The sequence below is a fragment of the Hyperoodon ampullatus genome, assembly GCF_949752795.1.
Source record: "Hyperoodon ampullatus genome assembly, chromosome: 14".
NCBI classification, from domain to species: domain Eukaryota; kingdom Metazoa; phylum Chordata; class Mammalia; order Artiodactyla; family Ziphiidae; genus Hyperoodon; species Hyperoodon ampullatus.
Window position 1 is genome coordinate 62,878,646 of NC_136927.1, and position 23,093 is coordinate 62,901,738.

At 49.1% G+C, this 23,093-nt stretch overlaps 1 protein-coding gene across 9 annotated transcripts; it reads left to right on the plus strand.

Moving 5' to 3' along the window:
- Positions 1 to 279: 279 nt before the first annotated feature.
- DNMT3B (DNA methyltransferase 3 beta) lies at positions 280 to 23,035 on the plus strand (the record flags this gene model as incomplete). Of its 9 annotated transcripts, none has more annotated exons than XM_079719415.1 (22): positions 280 to 309; positions 495 to 657; positions 1,584 to 1,645; positions 3,165 to 3,272; positions 4,185 to 4,310; positions 4,962 to 5,171; positions 6,524 to 6,682; positions 9,015 to 9,122; positions 10,013 to 10,157; positions 12,010 to 12,135; positions 12,275 to 12,319; positions 13,517 to 13,596; positions 13,899 to 14,011; positions 14,374 to 14,557; positions 15,094 to 15,178; positions 16,098 to 16,243; positions 16,573 to 16,663; positions 16,984 to 17,132; positions 17,968 to 18,053; positions 20,599 to 20,668; positions 21,411 to 21,529; positions 22,894 to 23,035. In XM_079719415.1, the coding sequence occupies 22 exons, from the start codon at positions 280 to 282 to the stop codon at positions 23,033 to 23,035; spliced, it is 2,547 nt and encodes an 848-aa protein (XP_079575541.1). The 9 variants fall into 9 exon arrangements, with proteins under 9 accessions (XP_079575541.1, XP_079575545.1, XP_079575547.1 ...); XM_079719414.1 differs by lacking the exon at positions 280 to 309 and adding an exon at positions 10,853 to 10,912 and having other exon boundaries at positions 501 to 657; XM_079719416.1 differs by lacking the exons at positions 280 to 309; positions 4,185 to 4,310 and adding an exon at positions 10,853 to 10,912 and having other exon boundaries at positions 501 to 657.
- Positions 23,036 to 23,093: the final 58 nt, after the last annotated feature.

Here is a 23,093-nt window from a genome sequence, read left to right on the forward strand (position 1 = left end):
GGACCTGGAGATTGAGGGGAAGGGAGAGAGCAAACAAAGGGGTCAGGAGGGAAAATAATGCACTGGCTTCCTGAGGCCCTGCAGAGGCTGGGCAGGGAGAGAGGGCCAGGGGCAGAGGGGACCAAGGCTGGCGGCAGGCAGGCCGGGGCAGGCAGGCCCTAGATGGCATTGTTTGAAGTGGCCGGCTAATTGCACAGAGCAGCCTGAGCCTCATACCACGGCCCAGCCCCCTCCTCTGTCCTGGGTGCTGGCTTCTGAGCCTTCAGGTCGAGTGGCCACATGGAACCAAGTCCCGATCCTCCGAGTTTGGTGAGGGGGGCAGGCTATGGGGGGCAGCCTGGGCGGGGTCCTTGGGCGGGAGTATCACCCTGAGGACAAGTCATGGGGCCTCTCTTGGCCTGAGGACCTGGAGCCATTGGCGGGAGGTTTGGGGGCGTGCTGCCCCCTTGTGCCCTTGCTTCCCTGCTACCCTCCTCATTCTGGCCCTCGCGCAGGAAACAATGAAGGGAGACACCAGACAACTCAACGGAGAGGAGGACGCCAGCAGGAGGGACGACTCCATCCTCACCAACGGGGGCTGCAGTGACCAGTCTTCTGACTCCAAGGACGCACCCTCGCCCCCAATCCTGGAGGCTATCAGCACCCCGGAGATCAGAGGTGGCAGAGGTGGAAGAGGTGGCCTGGCCTGTGGGGAGGACGGGTGGGCAGGAACTGGGGACCACAGCTGGCACACGAGCCTCCGAGCAGGCTCAAGGCAGGTTGTGGGGCAAGAGCCTCATACCACGGCTCTGGGGAAGCTCTAGGGAAGGGAAGAGGATGGCGGCAGAGCCCCTGGCCTCCCTATTTTCCCGTCACCTCAGCTGGGACTCTGAGCAAGTGACCCCAAGGCGATGACCCTTGTTCTTTTCCAGACATGGGGGTGGTCGCGGCATAGATAGACTGAGGTTTTTCGCCCTTTTACAGGGGCACCCCTCTCCCCTAGCAGCTGGGCCTGTGATTTTTATGGGAAGAAATACACTCAGGCAGGGAGCATCTAAGGCTTGCTGCCAATCCCACCCTCTCCTCCCTTCCCCTCTGCTGCTCCCAGATCAGATCCCTTGGGATCCTCCCCACTGAGATTTTCTGGCCCAGCTGGTTTGGAAACCCCTGTATTGTCCCATCCCGCTATTGAGAACTCAAATTGCGCTGTCCAATAGCACTTTCCAGAGGGTGAAAGTGCTCTCTTTCTGCATTGTTCACTCCAACAGCCAGGAGCCACATGTGAGCACTTCATGTGGCTGCGATGGCAGGCGCTGGAATGCTCATTTAAGTGGAGTTAGTGACCACTGACTGGGGCAGCACAGTTCTGGAAGGAACGTGTCAGGAGTACCTTCAGTAGTGTTTCAGGTTCTATATTTCATGCAGGCCTTGGGTCCTGTTTCCTTACTAATACATTGAGGGGACTATGGGTCCCGAGGGGTTAGGAGTTAACCCCTGAAGATGCCAGTGGGTTTAGGGAGACCCCAGGCCACAGCCCAGAGAAGAGACCAGGACAGGCTGGCGGCTGCCCCTTCCTCAACAGACTTTGGTTCTTTCCTCCACAGGCCGCAGATCAAGCTCACGACTGTCTAAGAGGGAGGTCTCCAGCCTGCTAAGTTATACTCAGGTACCCGCTCCACTCTCACTTTTTGGGATTCAGGGGAATTCTCTTTGGTTTGCATCACATAGGGAACCTGAGGCCCACTTAAATTGGTACCCAGTAAATACTTGTTGAATGAGGAATTTGAACATTGCTAGGCACACAGAAGGCTTCCAGCAACCTCACTTAGGATGCCATTTGCTGCTGTTATTTGCCAAGTTTTTGAAATTATTTTTTTCTCAATCTGGATGATCAATTACATTGATAAATTTCTACTGTAGCAAGCTGTCCTTTTTATTCCTGGAATGAGTCCAACTTGCTCATGGTATGTTTTAAATTGGATGTACTTTAGCATCTATTCATGAGTAAAATGAATGTATGATTTATTTCTTGTAATATATTTTGATTTATTTCTTTGATAGCAAGGTTGTGTGGCCATGTGACCTCAAGGATTTTTTTTTTTCACATTGGAAAGAATTTGCCTGGCTTGTTTTAGTGGATTTTCAACAATCACTGAAATATCTTTTACCACTTGTTGCAATATCAGTGTTTCTGCTTGATTAGTTTTTTCCAAGTTATAGTTTTTCCATGTTTTTTTCACTCCCGACATTTACGCCTTCTGTTTTCCTATTAATCATATTAGTTTTATCAATTTGGTTACTTTTTCAAAGAACCAGTGTCGGGCATTGGGACAAAGTTATGGACAAAAGTTGTGGACCAATGAAAACCTACCCTCATACAGCTTCTCTTATCCTCATGGAGGACAACAAGTGGGCACCCATATGATGAGGAATGAGAGCTGTGTGGGGAACTGGGAAGGGACAGTGCTGGATCAGAGGCTCAGAACAGCTGTTTTAGTCTCTGAACACTTCCTCTGTGCCCTGCCTTGGGCAAGCGTGCATTATTTGATGCTCATTATAAGCCTGTTCTTCCCTTATAAGGGAAGAACCACTGTACCAATTTTAAAGAGAGGAACGGACTCACTCGAGGCCTTAGTTGGCAAGTGAAAGTCAAGTTCTTAACACTCCGGCAAGACCTCGAGCCACTCACCACTGCTCTGGTTCTCATGCTCAGTTTTTGTTGGGTTTGGTGTGCAACATGGGACTTGACACAGGATTGGCGCCATTTGACTTGACACAGGATTGGCGCCATTTCTTCTTGGTCACTGTAGCAAGAAGCATCTTCCTTGAGCCTGTGATTTCTCCCAGACACTGTTAATTGTGGAGATTAGGTCTCCCTAGGTCTCCCTGCTGCGCACAGTGAGCTAGTCTAACCATGGTGTGGGCACGGAAGGCTTCACGATGCACTTTGTGTTGACACCATTTCTTTGGTTTTCTAATTCCACCAAGGTTTCTCTTGAATTCATGATCTTGAATTCATGATCATGTGGTAAGCCACTGCAAAATAATTTTTGAACAAATGAGGTTGAAAATCTTTTTAAGTCACTCAGACCAATATTATGATTGTTTTTATATGATTGGCTCTTCATTTTAAAACTATTTTGGTTATATGACATCCTAAAATTCATAATGTTTCATTTGTAAAGGATCTGACGGGCAATGGAGATGGTGAAGGGGAAGACGGAGATGGCTCCGATACTCCAGTGATGCCAAAACTCTTCCGTGAAACCAGGACTCGGCCAGAAAGCCCAGCTGTAAGTGCCAGCCCTAAGCCAAGGCACTTCAACCACACATCAGCCTGCATTAAAAACCTTGTCCAGGATCTCCCTGGGGGAACTTTGAACAAATGTTTTGAAATTGGAAAATGATAGCAAAGCTCATGAATTATCATTGTGAAGGTTTTCACATGGCAGTTCTCTACTTTTTTGGGAAGAACTCTAAGAAGTGCCCAAGGGTGATAGTTTGCAGGTGGATGATTCAACTGCCAGTTACCTTTGGGAGTCGCTTCTGTAGGTGGATTCTGTGACTTAAAATCTGGAAATGGGAAGGCAATTACTGCTCATGGTCACCCAGCCTGTTAGAAAGCAGGCTGACACTTGGTGACCATGGCAGGTGCAGTTGATAATCTCACCCATGTGATGTGTATCATCCCGTTTTTTTACAGATGACAGAAGACGCCGGTAGTTTACTCAAGGTTAAACATTAACTCTTGTGTGCAGGATTTGAACACAGGTCTGCAACACCCAAGTTCATGCCATTTTTGAGAAGGAAGCATAAGGGCTTCTCATCCGTCTTGATGATCCAGTACCTTCGGGAGGAATGCAACAATAGTAATAATGCTTTTGGAAAAGAAAAGTGTTTGGTTGAGAGTAAACTTGGATTTTATTTTTCAATTCAATTTGCAGGTGCCAGTTTCAGCTGTGCCAGGCAGAGTGGGACCTGCTGTAGATTGTCAGGCAGCCCTGCTGGCCACCCTGATCCCTTATCCCACAAACTGGGGAGTTTCTGGGTGGGAAGTGACCAGTCCAGAATCCCTTCCTGCTAGACCACCTTGTTCACTTCTGTTGGCCTGAGGCTGCCTCTCAAGCCCAGTCCTCTGGGCCCCCTGTCTAAGACCCCAGCCTCCATTCACCAAAGGCCTCGTGCTTATCCTCTCTTGCTTCCAGGTCCGAACCCGAAATAACAACAGTACCTCCAGCCGGGAGAGGCTCAGGCCCTCCCCACGTTCCACCCGAGGCCGGCAGGGCCGCAACCACGTGGACGAGTCCCCCGTGGAATTCTCAGCTACCAGGGTTGGTTCCCCGGACGCTCAGACCCCTGCCCCCAGTCTCTAACTGGAAGATCTGCCCCTCTCACCACACCGTGGAAAGTGGCCGCTGTTATAACCTGCTTCCTTTCTTCACACTTATCACCCTTTCAGGGTCTTACCTTTCCTTTCTCTCCCGGGTGCTGGGTAAGCTCTTCCTAAGCCCGATGACTTCTATCCTGGCCTGATCCCTGGATGGAACCGTGGTGGGAATGCAAGAATTCCCTGTTGACTGGGTTCTTACTCCTCCTTGGAAAAAGCTCAAACCACTGATACCAGAACTGTCTTGTCTCCTTAGTATCTTCAGTGACTCTCTTGAGGCAACCCCATGGGTTACAGCAACTCTCGACTCCTGTTGCAAGGCTGGGCACCAGGGAGCCCTCTCTGAGCATCACTCATCATCCTGACTTGGTCCTTGATTCTGTCCTTGTCCTTAAGGAAGTTGCTTTCTCTCGCCACTTAAGGGACACTTACTTGTTCCTGGAAAACCATCCTCGGTGGTGGTCTCTGTTTCATTAACTTAACGTCTTCACTCTGCTTCACTTCTGGTTGCTTGGGAAGCCATTGGGGGTACCACTGGTCTCTGGTCACCCGCCTGGTCTGCTGTGGCCCAAGCTATGTGTCCTTTTGTCCACAGTCCCTGAGGCGGCGGACGGGATCATCTGCAGGCACGCCATGGCTGTCCCCTACCAGCTCCTACCTCACTATTGACCTCACAGATGATGATGTGGTGCCCCAGAGCAGCAGTACACCCTATGCCCGCCTGTCCCAGGACAGCCAGCAGGAGAGCATGGAGTCCCCGCAGGTGGATGCAGAGGGCAGAGATGCAGACAGCACTGAGTATCAGGTACCACTGGGGAAGGGCTGAATATAGGGAGAAGGGAACACTTACCCAGAGGTGACTTACTACGGTTTTTGTCACTTTTATCATAATATTTGAATTCATTCGCCAAGTACATTTTTCATATACAACATGGTCCTTGCTATATCCTTATCTCCTAGAGATAACTCAAGCACCAGGTTAGTTTACCATCGGATTACTGATTTTCTGAACATGACATCTTTGTACCTAGATATATATACCTTATATACATAATTCATAATTCGATTCATCATGTTTACGTATATAATTGTTGATCTGCTTCTTTCCCTTATTAGGAACTGGAGTTGCCTCACTTTCATGTCTATAATCCATTGTATTGTATAATCCATCTAGGGTTGTTCATAATTAACGAGTTGAGCTTGTTGGTTTCACTTGGGCTTTGCTATATATGCATGTGTATATGTATGTACACATCATGTAGAAATCCTTTTTTCCATGTACATGACTTCAGAGTAGATCTTTTTTTTTTAATTAATTTATTTTTGGATGCCTTGAGTCTTCACTGATGCATGGGGGCTTTCTCTGCTGCAGCGAGCGGGGGCCACGCTTTGCTGTGGTGCACGGACTTCTCACTGTTGTGGCCCCTCCCGTTGCGGAGTTTGGGCTCGAGGCACGCAGGCGTCAGTAGTTGTGACATACAGGCTCAGTAGTTGTGGCTTGCGGGCTTTAGAGTGCAGGCTCAGCAGCTGTGGCGTATGGTCCCAGTTGCTCTGCAGCATGTGGGATCATCCTGGACCAGGGCTCGAACCCGTGTCCCCTGCATTGGCAGGCGGACTCCCAACCACTGCACCACCAGGGAAGTCCCAGAGTAGATCTTATAGATACATTTTAATAACCTGCATGATTCCATGGGCATCTCACCTTTTATGGCAAGTTTTTATGTGCAAGTGGCCAAATTTTTTTGTGTGTGTGCATTTTAATGGCTTTGTAGTATCCCATTTGATGGCCTGTGGTGGGAATATCCAGGTTTTTTACTCTGATCTTACTTCCTGTACGTTTTCAGTTAATATCTTCACAGATACTAGGTTACATGTTACAGGTTACATATTATAGATCCAATATAAAAAACCCCACGTTCCTGTCAAACAACCAAGCCTGCCTATGCTCTGCCCCTTATTTTCAAGCCATTCTCGCTGAATTTTCAACCAGGAAGTGTTGGAGGTAGGGAATTTCCTGAGGAACTCTGCCTGCACTTGCAGGAAGCCCTGTGTTGGACTCCGAGGCAGTTGCCATCGGGGTCAGTGCGACAGGCAGGGTTTTTCCTTGGCCCAACTGGTCTGTCTCATTGCGATTCCTTCATGTGGTTTTTCTTGCAGGACGGGAAGGAGTTTGGAATAGGGGATCTCGTGTGGGGAAAGATCAAGGGTTTCTCCTGGTGGCCTGCCATGGTGGTTTCCTGGAAGGCCACCTCCAAGCGTCAGGCAATGTCTGGCATGCGGTGGGTTCAGTGGTTTGGCGATGGCAAGTTCTCCGAGGTGAGTCCGGGGCAGGGTGAGCTTTCATGGCCTTGCAGACCCACAGTGTTTTCCTTCTCTTCCTTTTACAGTTGCCTTTTAAGATAATGGCCTGCTTTCTGCAGGTGGATGAGACTATGTGACTCTATGTGTACAAAAGGAGGACAGAAACTTCCCTTGCTCATTGGCTCATACAGGCCAAGAGCTCTGGATCCATGGCCACCTGGGCTCTGTTGGTCTATTTCTCTGTGGCAGAGTCACCAGTATGGATTCTGAGGGGAAGGAGAGGCCACCTGGGAAGATACCCTCAAAGTATTCCAGTGGAGAAGCCTGGAAGAGAAAGGGGTGTCTGACTCAGTCATTTAGTCCTAGGGGCAGAGACATCCCTGGCTAGGCTTAGAGATGGATCCAGGGTCACCTGGTGACAGTTATGGAAAAGCTCTTTGAGTGGTGATTTCAGTGTTTCTTGATTATTGATATTAGCCATTTAAAGCTCACCTTTTGTGTATATATGTATGTATGTATATATATATATATATATTTAAATACTTTGTTAAGATAAAAATTTGCTTACAGTGCAGTGCATAGATCTTAAATGATCTATGATTCAATGAATTTTCAAAAATGTATGCACATATGTAAACAATATCTCAACCCAAATATAGAACATTTCGACCTCTGCCGTACGTTCCCTGTATATACCACCCCTATAGGTGACCGCTGTTCTGATTTCTATCACTATAGACTAGTTTGGATTATACACAAACTTATGTAGATAATATAATATATACTGCTTTGTGTCTGGCTTCTTTTCATGTACATATATTTTTGAAAGTTGTCCTGTTGTAAAACTCATCTTTTTTTTTTTTTTTTGGCGGTACGTGGGCCTCTCACTGGTGTGGCCTCTTCCGTTGTGGAGCACAGGCTCCGGACGCGCAGGCTCAGCGGCCATGGCTCACGGGCCTAGCCGCTCCGCGACATGTGGGATCCTCCTGGACCGGGGCACGAACCCATGTCCCCTGCATCGGCAGGCGGACTCTCAACCACTGCGCCACCAGGGAAGCCCAAAACTCATCTTTCTTGATGAGAGTCTATGTTGGGGATGAATCAGGCTATTTTGATTCTTACACCTTTTGGAAGACACCTTCATAGACCTCCAGGTTTTGATTAGAATGCGGCAAACAATACTTTTCCTGCGATGTTGTCTTTAGCGCATCCCTCAATGTGTCCAGAGGTTAGGTGAGGAACAGCAGAACAAGTGGGCTGGAGTGGAGGCAGATGTGGGAATGAAGGGCCAGCTGGTACATCTGTGGGACTTGGCCTCAAGTTGAGATTCTTGTTTTCCCATAAATTGGGCCATTTGCCATTAACGCATTGCAGTTCTCAAAGGGCAAGAATAATATGACCTGGAGTATCCCTCGTGGGGAGAGTCTGCATACAGAGGTCCTCCTTGGCCAGCAGAGGGAGCTGAAGGACGAATGTCCTGGGCCTGTGCTCGCCCTGAAGCATCTAATTGCGGGGCGATGACTTGTGTGCAATGAAATGAAAAAAAACATGGAGTGTTTGTCATTGCTTTGGCCCAGTGAGACATAAAATGTGCTTAGCAAGACTTAGCAAGACTGCGTCTGATGCTAATATTTAAGATGCTGTTATGTTAGCATTATGGGATGGGATTGCAGTATGGGGCCTGGTGCTTAGGCCGCTTGCTGTATTGAAGCAGTTTGGCATTGGGGTAGCACCTGCATTTCCATGCACAACTGTGTTGAATCCCAGTTCCTTCTCACCAGTAGTGGCAACGCTCCTATGGGTGGTTGGGCTTAGAGATTGAGAGGGGAGCATGAGTGCCAGCACTGGGGAGAATGAAATATCACATGTCTTGTCAGCTCTGAAACCTGAACGCCCAGTTTCATCTCATAATTGGCAACCCAAGTGGTTCATGCATGGCCTGGGGACTTGGGGATGAGACTTGTAGAATCTGGATCTTTAGCCCCAGTGGAATTCTTGTGTTAACAATTCATGATTACTAAAAAGAGCTTACTCTGTGCCAGGCACTGTTCTCTAAACACATCCATTAGCTCAATTAATAAAAGGGTAAAGTAAGACAGTAAGTAGTAATCACAGCTATTTGTCATGCTCACGAAGGAGGAAAGAACATGTGCAAAACCCCTAAAATTGGAGCATCCATGGTCAATTTCAAGACTGAGCTCCAAGGGGGGGGTCACACAAGGGATCATGAAAGTCATTTGCTCTGAAAATATCTGTGAACCTGATCCCCAGGAATAAGCCCATGAGAAACCCAGGGCACCCAAGACACAGGCTGTAGGTGAATGTTGATGATGGCTTTCTCTTCTAGATACCAGCAGATAAGTTGGTGGCCTTGGGGTTGTTCAGCCAGCACTTTAACCTGGCGACCTTCAATAAGCTGGTCTCTTACAGGAAGGCCATGTACCACGCTCTGGAGGTAACATGGTGGTGGGTGGCTGGGGCCTGGCCCCAAGAATGGGGTTAAAGCAAGAAACATACAGAAAGCCAACTCAGGCCTCAGTGTGGCCAAGGATGGGTTGGAGGGGACTGGGGCAAGCAGGGAGGAAGGAGGTTAAAAGACCATGGCCTGACAGGCCATGCTGGGAAGGGAAGGAAGGGATTTGAGACTGTCCATGATTTTCCAGTGCTACCCCAGCTCCCCGCTGGTCTCTGAATGAGGAAGGAGGAGCCCTGGGAAGTAGGAGGCGATATTCAAATCAGTGAGCAAGCTTTTCCAGAGCTTGTGGTTCAAGGCCAAGACTGGGCAGCTGCTGAGGGTCAGCTGCTTCCTCCCCTTGTCTGTGGGATCCGTCAGGCTCTGTCATTCCTCTACCTTGACTTGCAACTGAAAAGATCAGTGTCCTCTGTCCAGCGTTTATGAGACAAGCTCTGTGCTTAATTAGACATGTAAGTCCTGGTGCTTCTGAAATAGGACTTAACACCTCCACACCTTCATTAAGGAAATAAAACAAGAAACCTGGAGCTTTCTCAGAGGCCGTGAGACAGTGCTGGCTGATGCTTCTCCTATAGCTAAAAGTGACACAGCTAATTCTGATCCTCTGCCCTCGAGAGGGAGCTGACCACTCCAGTTCCCTACAAGGAAGAGATCATATTTGGTGCCTGTGTGGGGAGACTTAACGCTCCCCCCATGGCCTGTCCCTGCACAGGCCGTTCCTCGCTGTCACATACCACAGCTCAGGACAGCTGTCTGGCTATGAAAGGGCCCAGTGTAAAGGGGAATGCAGGCCCCAGCAAGGGGCATCCCTGGGTGGGGCCAGGCAAGCACCCGCCCCTCCTGTTCATCAGATTCTCTCTCTATCTCGGCAGAAAGCCAGGACGCGGGCTGGCAAAACCTTCTCCAACAGCCCTGGAGACTCGGTGGAGGATCAGCTGAAGCCCATGTTGGAGTGGGCCCACGGGGGCTTTAAACCCACCGGGATTGAGGGCCTCAAACCCAACAACAGGCAACCAGGTGGGAATGGCTCCCTGTGACAGCACCTCTGCTGCTGCTGGTGGGAGCACCCTGGGGAGATGCAGTCATCCCCTGCTGCCTCTCATCCCACCCCCGCTTTACAGCAGCCAGTCAGCCCTGGCTGGCTCCTTAGTTTAGTTAGTTTTTTCCCACAGCCTAGCCTTTTCTAGTTTCAGTGGACACTTTCCTGCCAAAAGGTCAAGTACACATAACCGGGATTGAATCTGTTCTTTGTTTTTTATTTACCTTTTAATTGTTTTACATCTTTATTGGAGTATAATTGCTTTACAATGTTGTGTTAGTTTCTGCTGTATAACAAAGTGAATCAGCTGTATGTATACATATATCCCCATATCCCTTCCCCCTTGCGCCTCCCTGAGTCTGTTCTTAAAGCTTGAGTAAACAGAGTCAAGATGGAATCTTCACTAGCACCTTTTTTTAAAAGGCAAAAATAAGTAAGATCTGCATATTGGAGAAAACTTGGAATGTGTTTTAAAAAAAACCCCACAAACACCCAAAATCTATAAGTCACCTCCATTCAGAAAGGGGCATCATCTATCCTCACGTTGACCAATATTGCATTTCCCCCATTATTAGGGATCTTGTTGTCACTCTCCAGAAATCCAGGATTTGTCTTATAATCCTTATATTTAACGCAGTGTTTTCTGTTTTGTTTTGTCCCTCCCCGCCAAAAGTGGTTAATAAGTCGAAGGTTCGTCGTGCAGGCAGTAGGAACTTAGAAGCAAGGAAACACGGTATTCCCTCCCCATCTTTTGACTATACACTCTTTTCTCTGCACTTTCTTTCAATTTCTTTGCATACACAGTGGTCACTGGAAAAGAGTCAAATCTGTTAAAAGTCAACCTGAACTCTTACCCCTGCCCCGTCACTCCAACCTTCACAGCTGCCCTTTAGGGCAATATTTTTGGGTGTGCACGTCCTTCCAGCTCTTTCTGTACACTGGTTGGATTCCTGCTTTCCCTTTGTTTCTCAATATTTATCGTATAAGCACTGTCAAATGTCATTTTCTCACTAAAGCGTCCTTATGATTTTTAACGGCTGTGTAATTTTCTCTCCTAGGGTCAGAGTCAAACTTAACCATGTCCCTTATGGATTATACTGTATAGAATGAATAAAAATACAATGGAATTTATAGACATATAAACAGTAGCCACCTAATATAATTAAATGTTTTCTAGTAGCCACATTAAGAAGCTTAAGAAAAGAGTAAAATTAATATTGATCATACACTTAATCTATTTCCAACATTTTAGCATTTCCAACGGTCGGTCTAAAAAAATTAAGATATTTTACATGACCTTTTAGTCCTATTTTCAATATCTCATTTTTGATATGTCTTAGAACATCTCAATTTGGATGCTAAATTCTCATTAGAAATACTTGATGTCTTTTCACAAATGTCCAACTTGTTCCAAATGAATTAGTTAATTGGATCAATTGCAGTTTTTAAATTCACATAAAAGTTAAATGTAAAATGCAGTTCCTCAGTCATACAAGTGACATTGCCAGTTCTCAGTAGCTACATGTGGCTATCAGCTCATTGGGGATCATAGACCGTGTCAGGGTTTCATCTATAGACTGAGCTGTGTCTAATTCTCTTTGTGCTGGGTCTAGAGCATGTACTTTGCAACTACAGCTGTTGAAGACCCTGTACGTGAGGAGTTTTAAATTACGTCCTCATGCAAATTTTCCATAGAGGGGCCTGAGACACCCAGGGTAGACTCATGTCATGGCCAGATGCAGCTGGCACCCAGGCATAGAAAGTAGGGTCCTGTCCTCCCAGCACCCTCCTCCCACCCAGCCATGGCTGCCTTCTCCTCACCTTTCACAGAGAACAAGACACGAAGACGCACAGCTGACGACTCCACCACTTCTGACTACTGCCCCCCAGCCAAGCGCCTCAAGACAAATTGTTATAACAATGGCAAAGACCGAGGAGAGGAGGACCAGAGTCGAGGTGACTGTGGGGCGAGGAGGCTGGGGGACGGTCCATCCTCAAGTGGAAGTGGGCAGGTAGTGAGGACCACTCGGAAAGGGCGTAGATGATCAGTAAGAGGCTCCCCGACCTCATCTCACACCTTCTCTTTTCTCAACAGAGCAAATGGCTTCAGATGTTTCCAACAACAAGAGCAATCTCGAAGGTAAGGCCCTATCCCTGGTTGGCTTCTCTGCCTGGGTAGTGCTCCCAGCCTGTGCTCCAGGCCTGCTGGTCTGCCCTGCGGAGGTCCACCCCCAACTCTGCGTTGACCTCAGATCGAGGCATGGACATCTTACTCAGATGCTACTTAGAATGAGTTGCCTGATTTTCACTGAGGCTGATTCCTAAGATCAGTGAGCAGGAAGTGTGCCTGGGGACAGAATGGAAATGACGGTGCTTGGGCTGGGACAGCCCAAAACCTGAAACCATGATCTATGGCCTCATGAGCCCCCTGAATGAGCACTGCAACTGGCTTTGAGGTGAAAGGCGGACACATTTCACCACTGTCACTCTCCAGCTAACTCTGGTTCTTTGCCCTGGCTGGGAATTCCGCTGGAATTGAAACTGCCCAGTACTCATCTAATGGAACTCATCTAATGGAATGTGTGAGGACAGCTGTCTATTGCTTCCTCAGCCCGATGTCCTTTAGTCAACAAATATTAAGTGGTTAGTCAGGCTGGGTAGGAAAACAACAGAGCTGTTGACCCAGGGAGCCCCGATTGGAGCAGGCCCTTTTGATTCTGGGAACCTGGACCCATGATCCTCCTATCCCCCAAGACTCCTTCATCTGTCTGCTTCCTGGCAGGGCGTGCTTGGTATTTATTTTGCAGGCCCAGTCCACCTGGTCAGTGATGTAGATCAGTAAGACCTGCTGATGTGAAGGGACAGGATAGCCTATAGTAAAAGGACCCGGGCTCTGAAATTACAGCCATGGCTCTGTGTAGGATTGGTCACGGGCAAGTCCTATCATGATGAGACAACAGGCAAACTGGCATCACCACAAATTCTCCAAAAGTCCCAGTCTGTAAAGAGTCTTTAAAGATTTTTCATACCAGGCCCTCCAAGCTTGGTTCCTCTGCTAGCACAGCTGCTCCTTGTTCTGTTCTGTGGGCACCAACCTGCCCCCCCGTTTCTGGGTCAGACCTTTGCCTGTCTTGTGGGACCTTCTGCTTGGAGCTGTCGATTTAGCCTCTCCATCTCTGGAACAGAGATGGCAACTTTGAAGCACAGTCAAAGGAGCAAATTGTGAAGAATCTCTGGCATATTCCTAACGTGGAGTAAATAAGAATGAGACACAAGGCTTCAGCAGCTGATCTTGGGGCTGTCATTGCCACAAGCTGCATCCCTGTCTTTCTTACAGATAGCTGTTTGTCCTGTGGTAGGAAAAACCCCGTGTCCTTCCACCCTCTCTTTGAGGGTGGACTCTGCCAGACGTGCCGGGTAAGACCAACCCCCACCCTGGACTTTCCTGCTCCTTCCCTTCTTCTCAACTTCCCTGCACTTCCCTAGGATGAAGCACCTGCGTGTAGGCGGTGGGGAAGGCTCTAGTGGGGCCCGATCGCCCCACCCTTCCTTCCAAGGGGCGGTGCCCCGCAGACCTCAGCCAGTTGTCCCTGTAAAGAGCACCAGGCCGCCCATGACCTGTTCTGTGGCTGCGTTCTAGGGCCTCCGCCAGTGAGCAAGCGAGCGGGGCCTGGAGGTCCCTGATCTCCGATTTCACAGGCTTTCTCTCTGGCTGCCAGGACCGGTTCCTTGAGCTGTTCTACATGTACGACGACGACGGCTACCAGTCCTACTGCACCGTGTGCTGCGAGGGCCGCGAGCTGCTGCTTTGCAGCAACACGAGCTGCTGCCGGTGAGCACGGGGACTGGAGCCTCGCTGACCTGGGGATGGGGCCCGGAGTCAGTATTATATCTGTGGGGGCCTGTCCTTGAAGGTTCTATGTCCCTGAAGTAGAAGTGGGATGTAGGGATGGGTTTAAGAAAGGCAGGGAGCGGGCTAGAGAAGGATCCCCAGAGCTGCCTGTGGACTGAGGGTGCCCAGGTTTCCAGGGAGAGGTTGCTGTTCCTCACACACAGGGCCTTCCCGCCCATGGGAAAGGGCAACTGGGGGCCCGAGAGGGTTTCAGCCAGCACACGCCAGCTCCGTGGGGAGGGTGGGGTTCGCAGGAGAGCCGCCTGATGACGGGCACCCCTCTTCCCCGCGACCCGGCGTAGGTGCTTCTGTGTGGAGTGCCTGGAGGTGCTGGTGGGCCCGGGCACGGCGGCAGACGCCAAGCTGCAGGAGCCCTGGAGCTGCTACATGTGCCTGCCCCAGCGCTGCCATGGCATCCTGCGGCGCCGCAAGGACTGGAGTGTGCGCCTGCAGGCCTTCTTCACCAGCGACCCGGGGCTCGACTACGTAAGCCTGGCACCCGCCCCAGTCCGTGGAGTTCACAGAAACAAAGCTCCGCTGTACAGAGGAGCGTCTGAGAGCCTCAGACTGGAGCCCGGCTAATTGTCCCATGTGCGCTTCCCAGGCGGCTCCAGTGTTCTTCCCTCCCCTCCTTGGCTTGGCTTTTTCAAGGGCCTGCTGAAGAAATAGGGATGGAACTGACCCAGCCTTAGTCTTAGTGGAACTGCAGAGCGGAGGGAAGCCTGTGACCTACTCCCAAGTCTTAGTGGGCATATATGGCTTTTCCTGGGCTGCAAGTTCATGGAGGAGCACGTGTCTTTTTGTGGGTGACTTTGCACCCGTGTCAGAGCCTCATCTCTTCCGTGTCTAAGGGTAGAAGGGCCATCTGTGCCAAAGCTCCCCAGGGCATCCCAGCGAAGAAAGGGCAGAGCTCAGGGCTTGTGTCCCTCAGAGGAAGACCAGCCCTTCCTCCTCCCAGAGCTTGAGTCCCCCTCCCCATACCCGCACCTTGACCTCCATGACCTCTTTATTTAACCTGGCAGGAAGCCCCCAAGTTATACCCTGCGATTCCCGCAAACCGAAGGCGACCCATTCGAGTCTTGTCCCTGTTTGACGGAATTGCGACAGGTGAGTTAGGAGTTCACCTGGGCATGCTCACCTGATCCAGGTGTCCGTTATCAGTGTCAAGAAAGACCCCTGGGAAGTACCTGTTGGTCACCTGTTCTGAGAAATCCACTGGCTCCTTGTTTCTCTCCTCAAACCTCTCCACCATTTCACCCACCTGGTCCTCTTTTGGTCCTTTTTAAAGGCCTGGATATTTTAGCCTCTGCATTTTATTTTTTACTATGTACAGGAATTTTGGAAAATTATTTTCCGCTCCATAAGCATAGATATATTGGAGATTATTAACTGGGCAACTGTTCTCCTAACATCTCTAATCTTGTACCCTCCCGTTTCCTCTAGGTTTCCCATGTATAGAATAAGCATAGCCGACATGCATGTTTGCCCCTGGGCGCTTTGCCTGATTTAACTCATTTAATTGTCAGAACTGTCCTGTGATGCATTGTTAGGAACATTTCCCTTTTACTAGAGCAGGAAGCAGTGAGAATGAGTTGCTGTGCACTTAGCATCACTTGTACTTCTATGTTCACCGGTGTCCACCTGCCTAAAACACTGACAGCTTTTAAAGCTTTTTTTTTCTCAGCATGGTTTTGGAGAAGATACCCATTCATGTATCTGACTCTGCTGGGGTGGTAGATGGGGGGCCTTGGCTATGTGCCTGTCAGTTTTAATAAATGCTGCCAGTGGGCTATACCAGTTATACATATATATTTTCTTCATGAAACTCCGCAGAGAGCCTGGGGGCCCAGTGTGCAGTTAGGTAGGGTTAGACCCTGCCATTTGCAGGGGTCCACTTGAGGACTGCTATGGCCTTGCTGTGTCTGGTCTGAGTTCTGGAGATGGCTTAGAGTCACTGAAAGGAGGGGCCCTTGGCAGGACAACCCTGATGTCTTTTCTCTCCCCCTCGACCCCACCCCCCAAACAGGGTACTTGGTCCTCAAAGAATTGGGCATCAAAGTGGAGAAATATGTCGCCTCTGAAGTGTGTGAAGAGTCCATCGCCGTTGGAACGGTTAAGCACGAGGGCAATATCAAATACGTGAACGACGTCAGGAATATCACAAAGAAAAATGTGAGGGCAGCCCCCCTCTTCCTCCACTCCCTGAGTCCCCCACATCCTCACAGCCACGTTGCCACCTTCTCCATGCCCGGGGTTGTGGCAGAAGAGAAGGTTTGGTTCCATCAAGCTGTAGTGTTAAACCCGCAACTTGGAAATCAGTCAGAATGATTTAGATCTTAGCATATCCTGAGCATTTGGTTTTCTTGGGTCAAAGGTAGAGTTGGGAGACTGAAATCACCAAGCAAGACCTAGAAGTGGGTTTTCTTCTAGCTGGTTACCTGGAACCCAGCCTGTTCATCTCTCCATCCTCACCCCCATCCCGGACTGTTTTTCTCTTGCAGATTGAAGAATGGGGCCCCTTTGACTTGGTGATTGGTGGAAGCCCATGCAATGATCTCTCAAATGTGAACCCTGCCAGGAAAGGCCTGTATGGTGAGCATCCCATCTTTCCCGTGGCCCCAAGAGACCCTATGTCCCCTGCGTGCTGGTCCAGGAGGAGTGGGCTGAGAAGGAGCTGTTAGCTTCTGGCCAAACTTACCTGTTGTCTCTGTTCATGCCTCATAGTGGCTCCCCAGTCCCCAGAGATACAAATGAGTACTGCAGTGCTGATGCCTGTCATTGCAGAGGGTGGCAGGGAGAAGGGACAGTAAGGCATCAGCCTTAGCTGGTCATCGGGAACCCATTGGTCTCAGTATGGAGGGGTGAGCTGAACGGTTTGAACCTGGCTCTGCCGTTTTCTTTTGTGGGCTCAGAGGGCACAGGCCGGCTCTTCTTTGAGTTCTACCACCTGCTGAATTATACACGCCCCAAGGAGGGTGAAGACCGGCCTTTCTTCTGGATGTTTGAGAATGTGGTGGCCATGAAGGTTGGCGACAAGCGGGACATCTCTCGGTTCCTGGAGGTGAGGGGACCCGGGGTCTTGATTGTCAAGATAACGTGAGCACGAAGGCCCTGCTGGCAATGGGGGTGTAGGGTATTTCCAGTGTTGCGAATGATTTCCGGGTTCCCCATGGAGGGCATGGCTAGGTCTGAGAGTAATGGAATGGAGTGGGTTGGTTCTCTTTAGTACTTGGAAAACATTTGATCTCTCACCTCACCCCAAACCCATTGAAGTCAGATGATGAAACCATCACCTACTTTTGGAGACATCATGAAAGAGATTTTTTACTCTAGAGAGTTTTTTTTTTTTCCTCACCCTTGTTCCCAGAAACTCTGCATTAGGGACCATGGGCAAGTTAATTATTTACTGTTGAATATGCATCAAGCATTGTAGTAAATACTTTATGTACATACTTATTTCCCCCCAACTTTAGAGCTAACGTTCTGCTACTGAGGTTATAGAACTGGCTGGTCAGTTCCCTCATGCCCTGTGAACCTGACCAATCAGTGGCAGAAGTCAGATTTTGCCAACACTGCATTTCCATAACCAGGACCTCAACCTGCTGGATTTCAATTTTGAGCTGCTTTTACCACTGTACACAGTACATTCTGTAATAACATGGCGTGCCCCAGGGGATACTTTCTCTTACAACCTGCTGGTCTGATGTGGTCTCTTTCCCCACCATTAATATGGGAGCACTAGCTATGTCCTCCAGTCAGATTCTTGAGGGGAATTAGTCTGTCCCTTGCCTGGCAGGAACCATGCCTCCTGCACAGCCAGGGGACTGCCATGTCACCTGTCTGCTTCCTGAATTCTGCCATGGGCTCCCAGCAGCTTCCCTTCTCTCTCCCTGCAGTGTAATCCAGTGATGATTGATGCCATCAAGGTGTCTGCTGCTCACAGAGCCCGATACTTCTGGGGCAACCTGCCCGGGATGAACAGGTAACAAGGGGCTCCGAGTGGGGCAGGTAACAGCCAAGTTCAATATAACTAATGGTATGAGCCATTAACCATCGACTCTTATGAGAGAGACACATTGGAACCTTGTAGAAAGAACTGGCTCTGCTGAGAAAAGGCCTCACCCTCTGCTTCAGACCAACCCCTTCAACCATAGGGTTATGGTTGTACACCAAGTACTGTACACCAAGTACCTGAGAATCTCAGGCCAGGATTCCTCAGTACACTTATTTCTGCTCTGCCTAGGGACCTGGTGCTTAAAAGTGCCATGTGTTGGAGCAGACTTCTTCCCAGCGAGGGATGCTGATGTTTCTACACCCCACCTCTCCTCCCAGTTACGGTCCACTGGGAAATGAACTTAATCTCCCTGCCCCCGAGACGAAGTGATCCCTGGACCAGGCTTGTGGTGACCAATCAGGTGGCAGAGCTGAGATAACAATTGGTAGCCCAAAGCCTGTCTCCTTTGGATTTTCTTGACTGAGATCTTTCCCCAACTTTTCACTAGTCCTTTCACGTTGAAAGCCACAAGGCAAGTTTTTTGGCTGAGGATTAATTATCTCCTTTATGTGGCTTCACGGAGACCAACCTGCTAATTAAGATACCAAATGTGATGGTAATATAACTTGCAAATGAGTTAGCTTCAAAAAAATTCTTCTTTAAAAGGAAGTGTTGGAAGCATAACTTTCAGACATTTAGCAAAGTGTGGACAGAGGTGAGAAGGTACTGGAATAGCTTGGGATTTCTGTTGGGTGTCTTACATTTTCATTATCAGCCCATCAGATGGTGCAGTGTCCACGTCTGGAATGAACTTGGCTTATTCACTCCATTCCTGAGCTGTCACCCTGCCAGACACTTCTGACCCTGCTACCAGTTCCGTGGTGACTAGATGTCAGTCTTGGCTCTCACAGAGCCAGTGAGGGAGGCGTAGATAAGACAAATGATTTCAGGGTCAGGGTTGGAGGGGGCACTGGAAGAGTTGATGGGGAGGCTTCTCATCCCAGCAGGACCCAATGTGATGGAGTGCAGACATGCAGTTGAGAGCAGAAGGGAGAGGGTCAGGGAGGCCAATGACGGGCATTCGCAGAGCAGCTCCGGAGAACAGTGTTCCAGGGGTGGGGAGTGGGTGTGGAATGGGTGTGAGAGGAGGGCTGAGAACTCCGAAGTATGGGCCAAATTATGTGAGGCTTGTAGTCATGGCAACACATATTTACTTTGACCCAGGAGTTCACGTGAGATTTTAAGTGGATGAAATGAGTTGTGTCTCTGGTTCTCAGGGTTTCTGGTGGAAGAATAGACTATCACGTGATGAATGCAGAAGTGGGAAGGCAGCTGAGGTGTTGTTCAGGGGAGGAGGGCTCTGACTTTGATTATTGTGTTGTGCTCAAGAGGTACCATCCACATGCACTGAACACAATGAGAGCAGTGGCTCCAGGAGGGTGTCCTGTGGGATTACAGGGAAGGATCAGATTCTAGGTAATGGGATTTGCTGAGCATTATCTGAGTTGGGATGAGAAGTGAGCTGCTACAGGTGGGCTCTGCAGGCTCCATGACTCGGCCAGCGTCAACCCCGGGTCACAGACCCAAATCCAGCCTTTAGACCAAACATCTTGGTTGTTAAGATTTCAGTCCTAGAATCAACAGAAGGTAGAGCAGGGCTGTGAGCCCTTAGCTCCCCTGGGTCCATGGAAGAGTTGGGAATGGAGAGAGGGTGAGGTCAGTGTGAGGTATTATTCTGTGTTCGATGGCCCCTCTTGTGGGCACCATATCCAATCTTATGTCTGATTTCTTTTTGGCCTTGGAGTTACACAGGGATGCTGTGGCATTCATCAACTCTGTGCATTCAGACCTTTTGCTGGATTTCTGGTCTGGACCTGCTTAACCACTTCATTTTCTAAAGTTCTGTCCATTCTCCTTTTCAAGCATCTGTTTTTCCTCTCTCTGCTTTTGCAGGTTTCAGTGGTGAAAGTTACAAGGGGGAATTAATTTTAGTCCTTTTGTGAACCACCTTTTGTCTTTACTTGGACCCACTATTAAAGCCTCCTGAGGCTGCATTCCAGCAATAAGCAACCAAATCATGGGTTTGATGTGCTAGTTGTAGTGAGTTGACCCACAAAGACCTAATCCAAGCTCCTGAGGCTCAGAGAGGTGGCAGAATTTGCTCAAGGTTGTTCACTCAGCCAGTGAGCAGTGGGACTGAGACTGAGGGGTCTCCTGACTCCTCCAACAATGTGCTTCCCCATCCTGTTCCCCTCAGTGAAGGAGCTTTGACTATTGTTAACATTTGGGAAGGAGGAGCATTCACTCCTGGACATTGGGCTCCCCGCCCCCTGGCCCCCATCAAGGGGCTAGTCTGTCCCTGGCTCAGCACACAGGCTTGTGCTCATGCCAGGGCCATTCTTATCATGTATTTGTAGCAAAGTTCACTGCCAGAGCACATTTTGCAGCTTGGGCTCTCACTCCCACCTTGGGAGGCTCCTAGCCAAGGCCCCTTTCCAGGTGGTAGAAAGTAATGGGTTTTGGATGTTCTCAGGCCTGTGATAGCATCAAAGAATGATAAACTCGAGCTGCAGGACTGCCTGGAGTTCAATAGGACAGCAAAGGTAAGATGTGCTCTGTGCCTGGCCCACTGGGAAATGCACTTGGTGATCTCTAATCGGGACTTGACCTTGGTGTCCAATTGGTTCCTGCCCCTCCCCCCATGTGACTCCCTGGTGCTGGGCTTCTTTCCCCCCATAATTGTTCTATCCTGTTTTCAAGTACAGTGTAGGAGAGGTTCTTGATAAACGGAAATCACTATGAGAAAAGGCAAGTAGACTTTCCGATTGTGAAGGCACACTCCACGGAGACTCAGCTCATCCTCCCAGTGAGAAATGAGTACACTTTTGCAGAAAAAAAAAAAAAAATCTACGGTTAAGTCATGGATAATTCTATTAAGATCTCCATAAACTTACTTTTCTATGTTTCCATTAAGCTAAGCTCCATTCATTCAAGCCCTGGTTGACCATCCTCTACAATCTGGGTGGACTTTTAATTTTGCTTAATCTTGCTTGATCAATAACTCTGTTTTCTTGGCCCCCATGTGATCTCATTTGTGGTCATTTGTTGTTTATCTCTTGTTCTCTCTGAGGCTGGTCCTGCCTGTTCATTAATTTCTTGGTGTTTGTGGGAAGCACAGAGTGTTCTTGTCCTTCCAACTCTCCTTTTCTCATTCCCTCTCGGAGCCTGGCCCTGACACTCTCTCTCTGCCACCCACCCTCCCTCCTCCTTCCCTCACCTGCTTCTGAGCCTTGACCCAGAACCCTTCATTCTGTGCTCACTCCATGATGTCGTTTTGTTCTCCAGTTAAAGAAAGTACAGACAATAACCACCAAGTCGAACTCGATCAGACAGGGGAAAAACCAACTTTTCCCTGTTGTCATGAATGGCAAAGAAGATGTTTTGTGGTGCACTGAGCTAGAAAGGTGAGCAAGGCTGTACGTGGAAAGGGGAATCGAGCAGATAGAGAGAAAGGGGAAGAAAACATGGTTAAGGCCAGCAGTGGGAATGGGCAAGTGCTTGCCTTAATTCCACATGGTCTCACTGACCTTCTATGTTAGCAGGGCTGGGAGTAACCTTTTCAGTTAGTGCTTATTTCCTAGCAGAAATGGCAAAAGGGTTGTGGTGGTGAGGAATCCAAAACATGAGGTCATGAGATGGCACATCTGTCTATGTTGGCTGTGTTGCCCTGGCATTTGCCTGCCCCACCATGCTGGGACACTAGGATGTATGAGGATCCAGCTAAAGGAAACCCTGCCGACGTGCCATTGCTCTTTCTCAGGATTCCTCCTGCCAAGTTGCTTGTTCTAAAGCTGATTCCTCCTTAGCCACAGTCTGTCTTCTCCCTTATCCATTTATTTGACTAAGTTGGTAGTGTGTCTATTTTGATTCAGAGAACCAGCTCTTAGATTTCATTTCTGCTGTTCTGTATTTAATTTTTTTCTCTCACTCCTTTTGTTTAATTTTGTTATTGTGATTAGAATGTAGTAAGGGCTATGACTATTCCTCTCTTTACATTTTTGGCTGTGTTTTGTGGTTATTTGATAAGAGTATTTACATTCCAGATATTTTAGTTCTACAACTGGATTTATTTCTTGGTATAATTTGTGGTATTAGATTGTAAACCTGGGAAACAATGAGGCCCAGTGTATCTGTAGCCTCTTCCCAGACCTGTGGTAGAACTCCATTCAGGAGGCTGTTGGTATATTTGGTTGCCATCTACCATTAAGTCCAGCTTGGCGCTTGATCCAGCAGTTTGCTTTGAAGAAGGAAACAAAATGCAGGATGCTTCAGTTTACTCACGGTAAATTATCTGAGCATCTGCTGATTGGAAATAAGGTCCATTTTGTGAGTGTCCTTATTCCTTACTAAGGCAATTTGCCTAACTTCTGTCCTTGTGTGGTTTGAAGAGAGGTACGTTTCTGTCTGCTGGCTGGCCAGCCATCTTGGCATTCATTCATTTGAGAAAGGTCCACTGAGCACCATCTATGTGCCAGGAGCATTGTGCCAGTCAGTATAGGGATGTGCATAAGACAGGTGCCGTCAGAGAGGGACCATGCCCTCATGACAGTCATTTGTGCTGAAGAACTGGTGGGCCTGACCTCTGGGGGTCAAGAGAGGGCTCATGTGAAGGCCTGGTGGGCCTGGTGGAAGGGACGGGTCAAAGGGCAGGAAGAGCAGCACCACATTGGCTGCCGAGGCGAGGATCCCCCAGAGGCGTTAAGCACGCCGGAGGGGGCACATCTGACTCCCTGTGTTTTCACTCTGGCGCCCCCCTCCCCACCCCCAGGATCTTCGGCTTTCCCGTACACTACACAGATGTGTCCAACATGGGCCGTGTTGCCCGCCAGAAGCTGCTCGGGAGGTCCTGGAGTGTACCTGTCATCCGACACCTCTTCGCCCCCTTGAAGGACTACTTTGCCTGTGAATAGTACCCCAGGCACCAGGGCCTGTGGGCAGAGCCACGACCCAGGAGGTGCACCCAGGCTC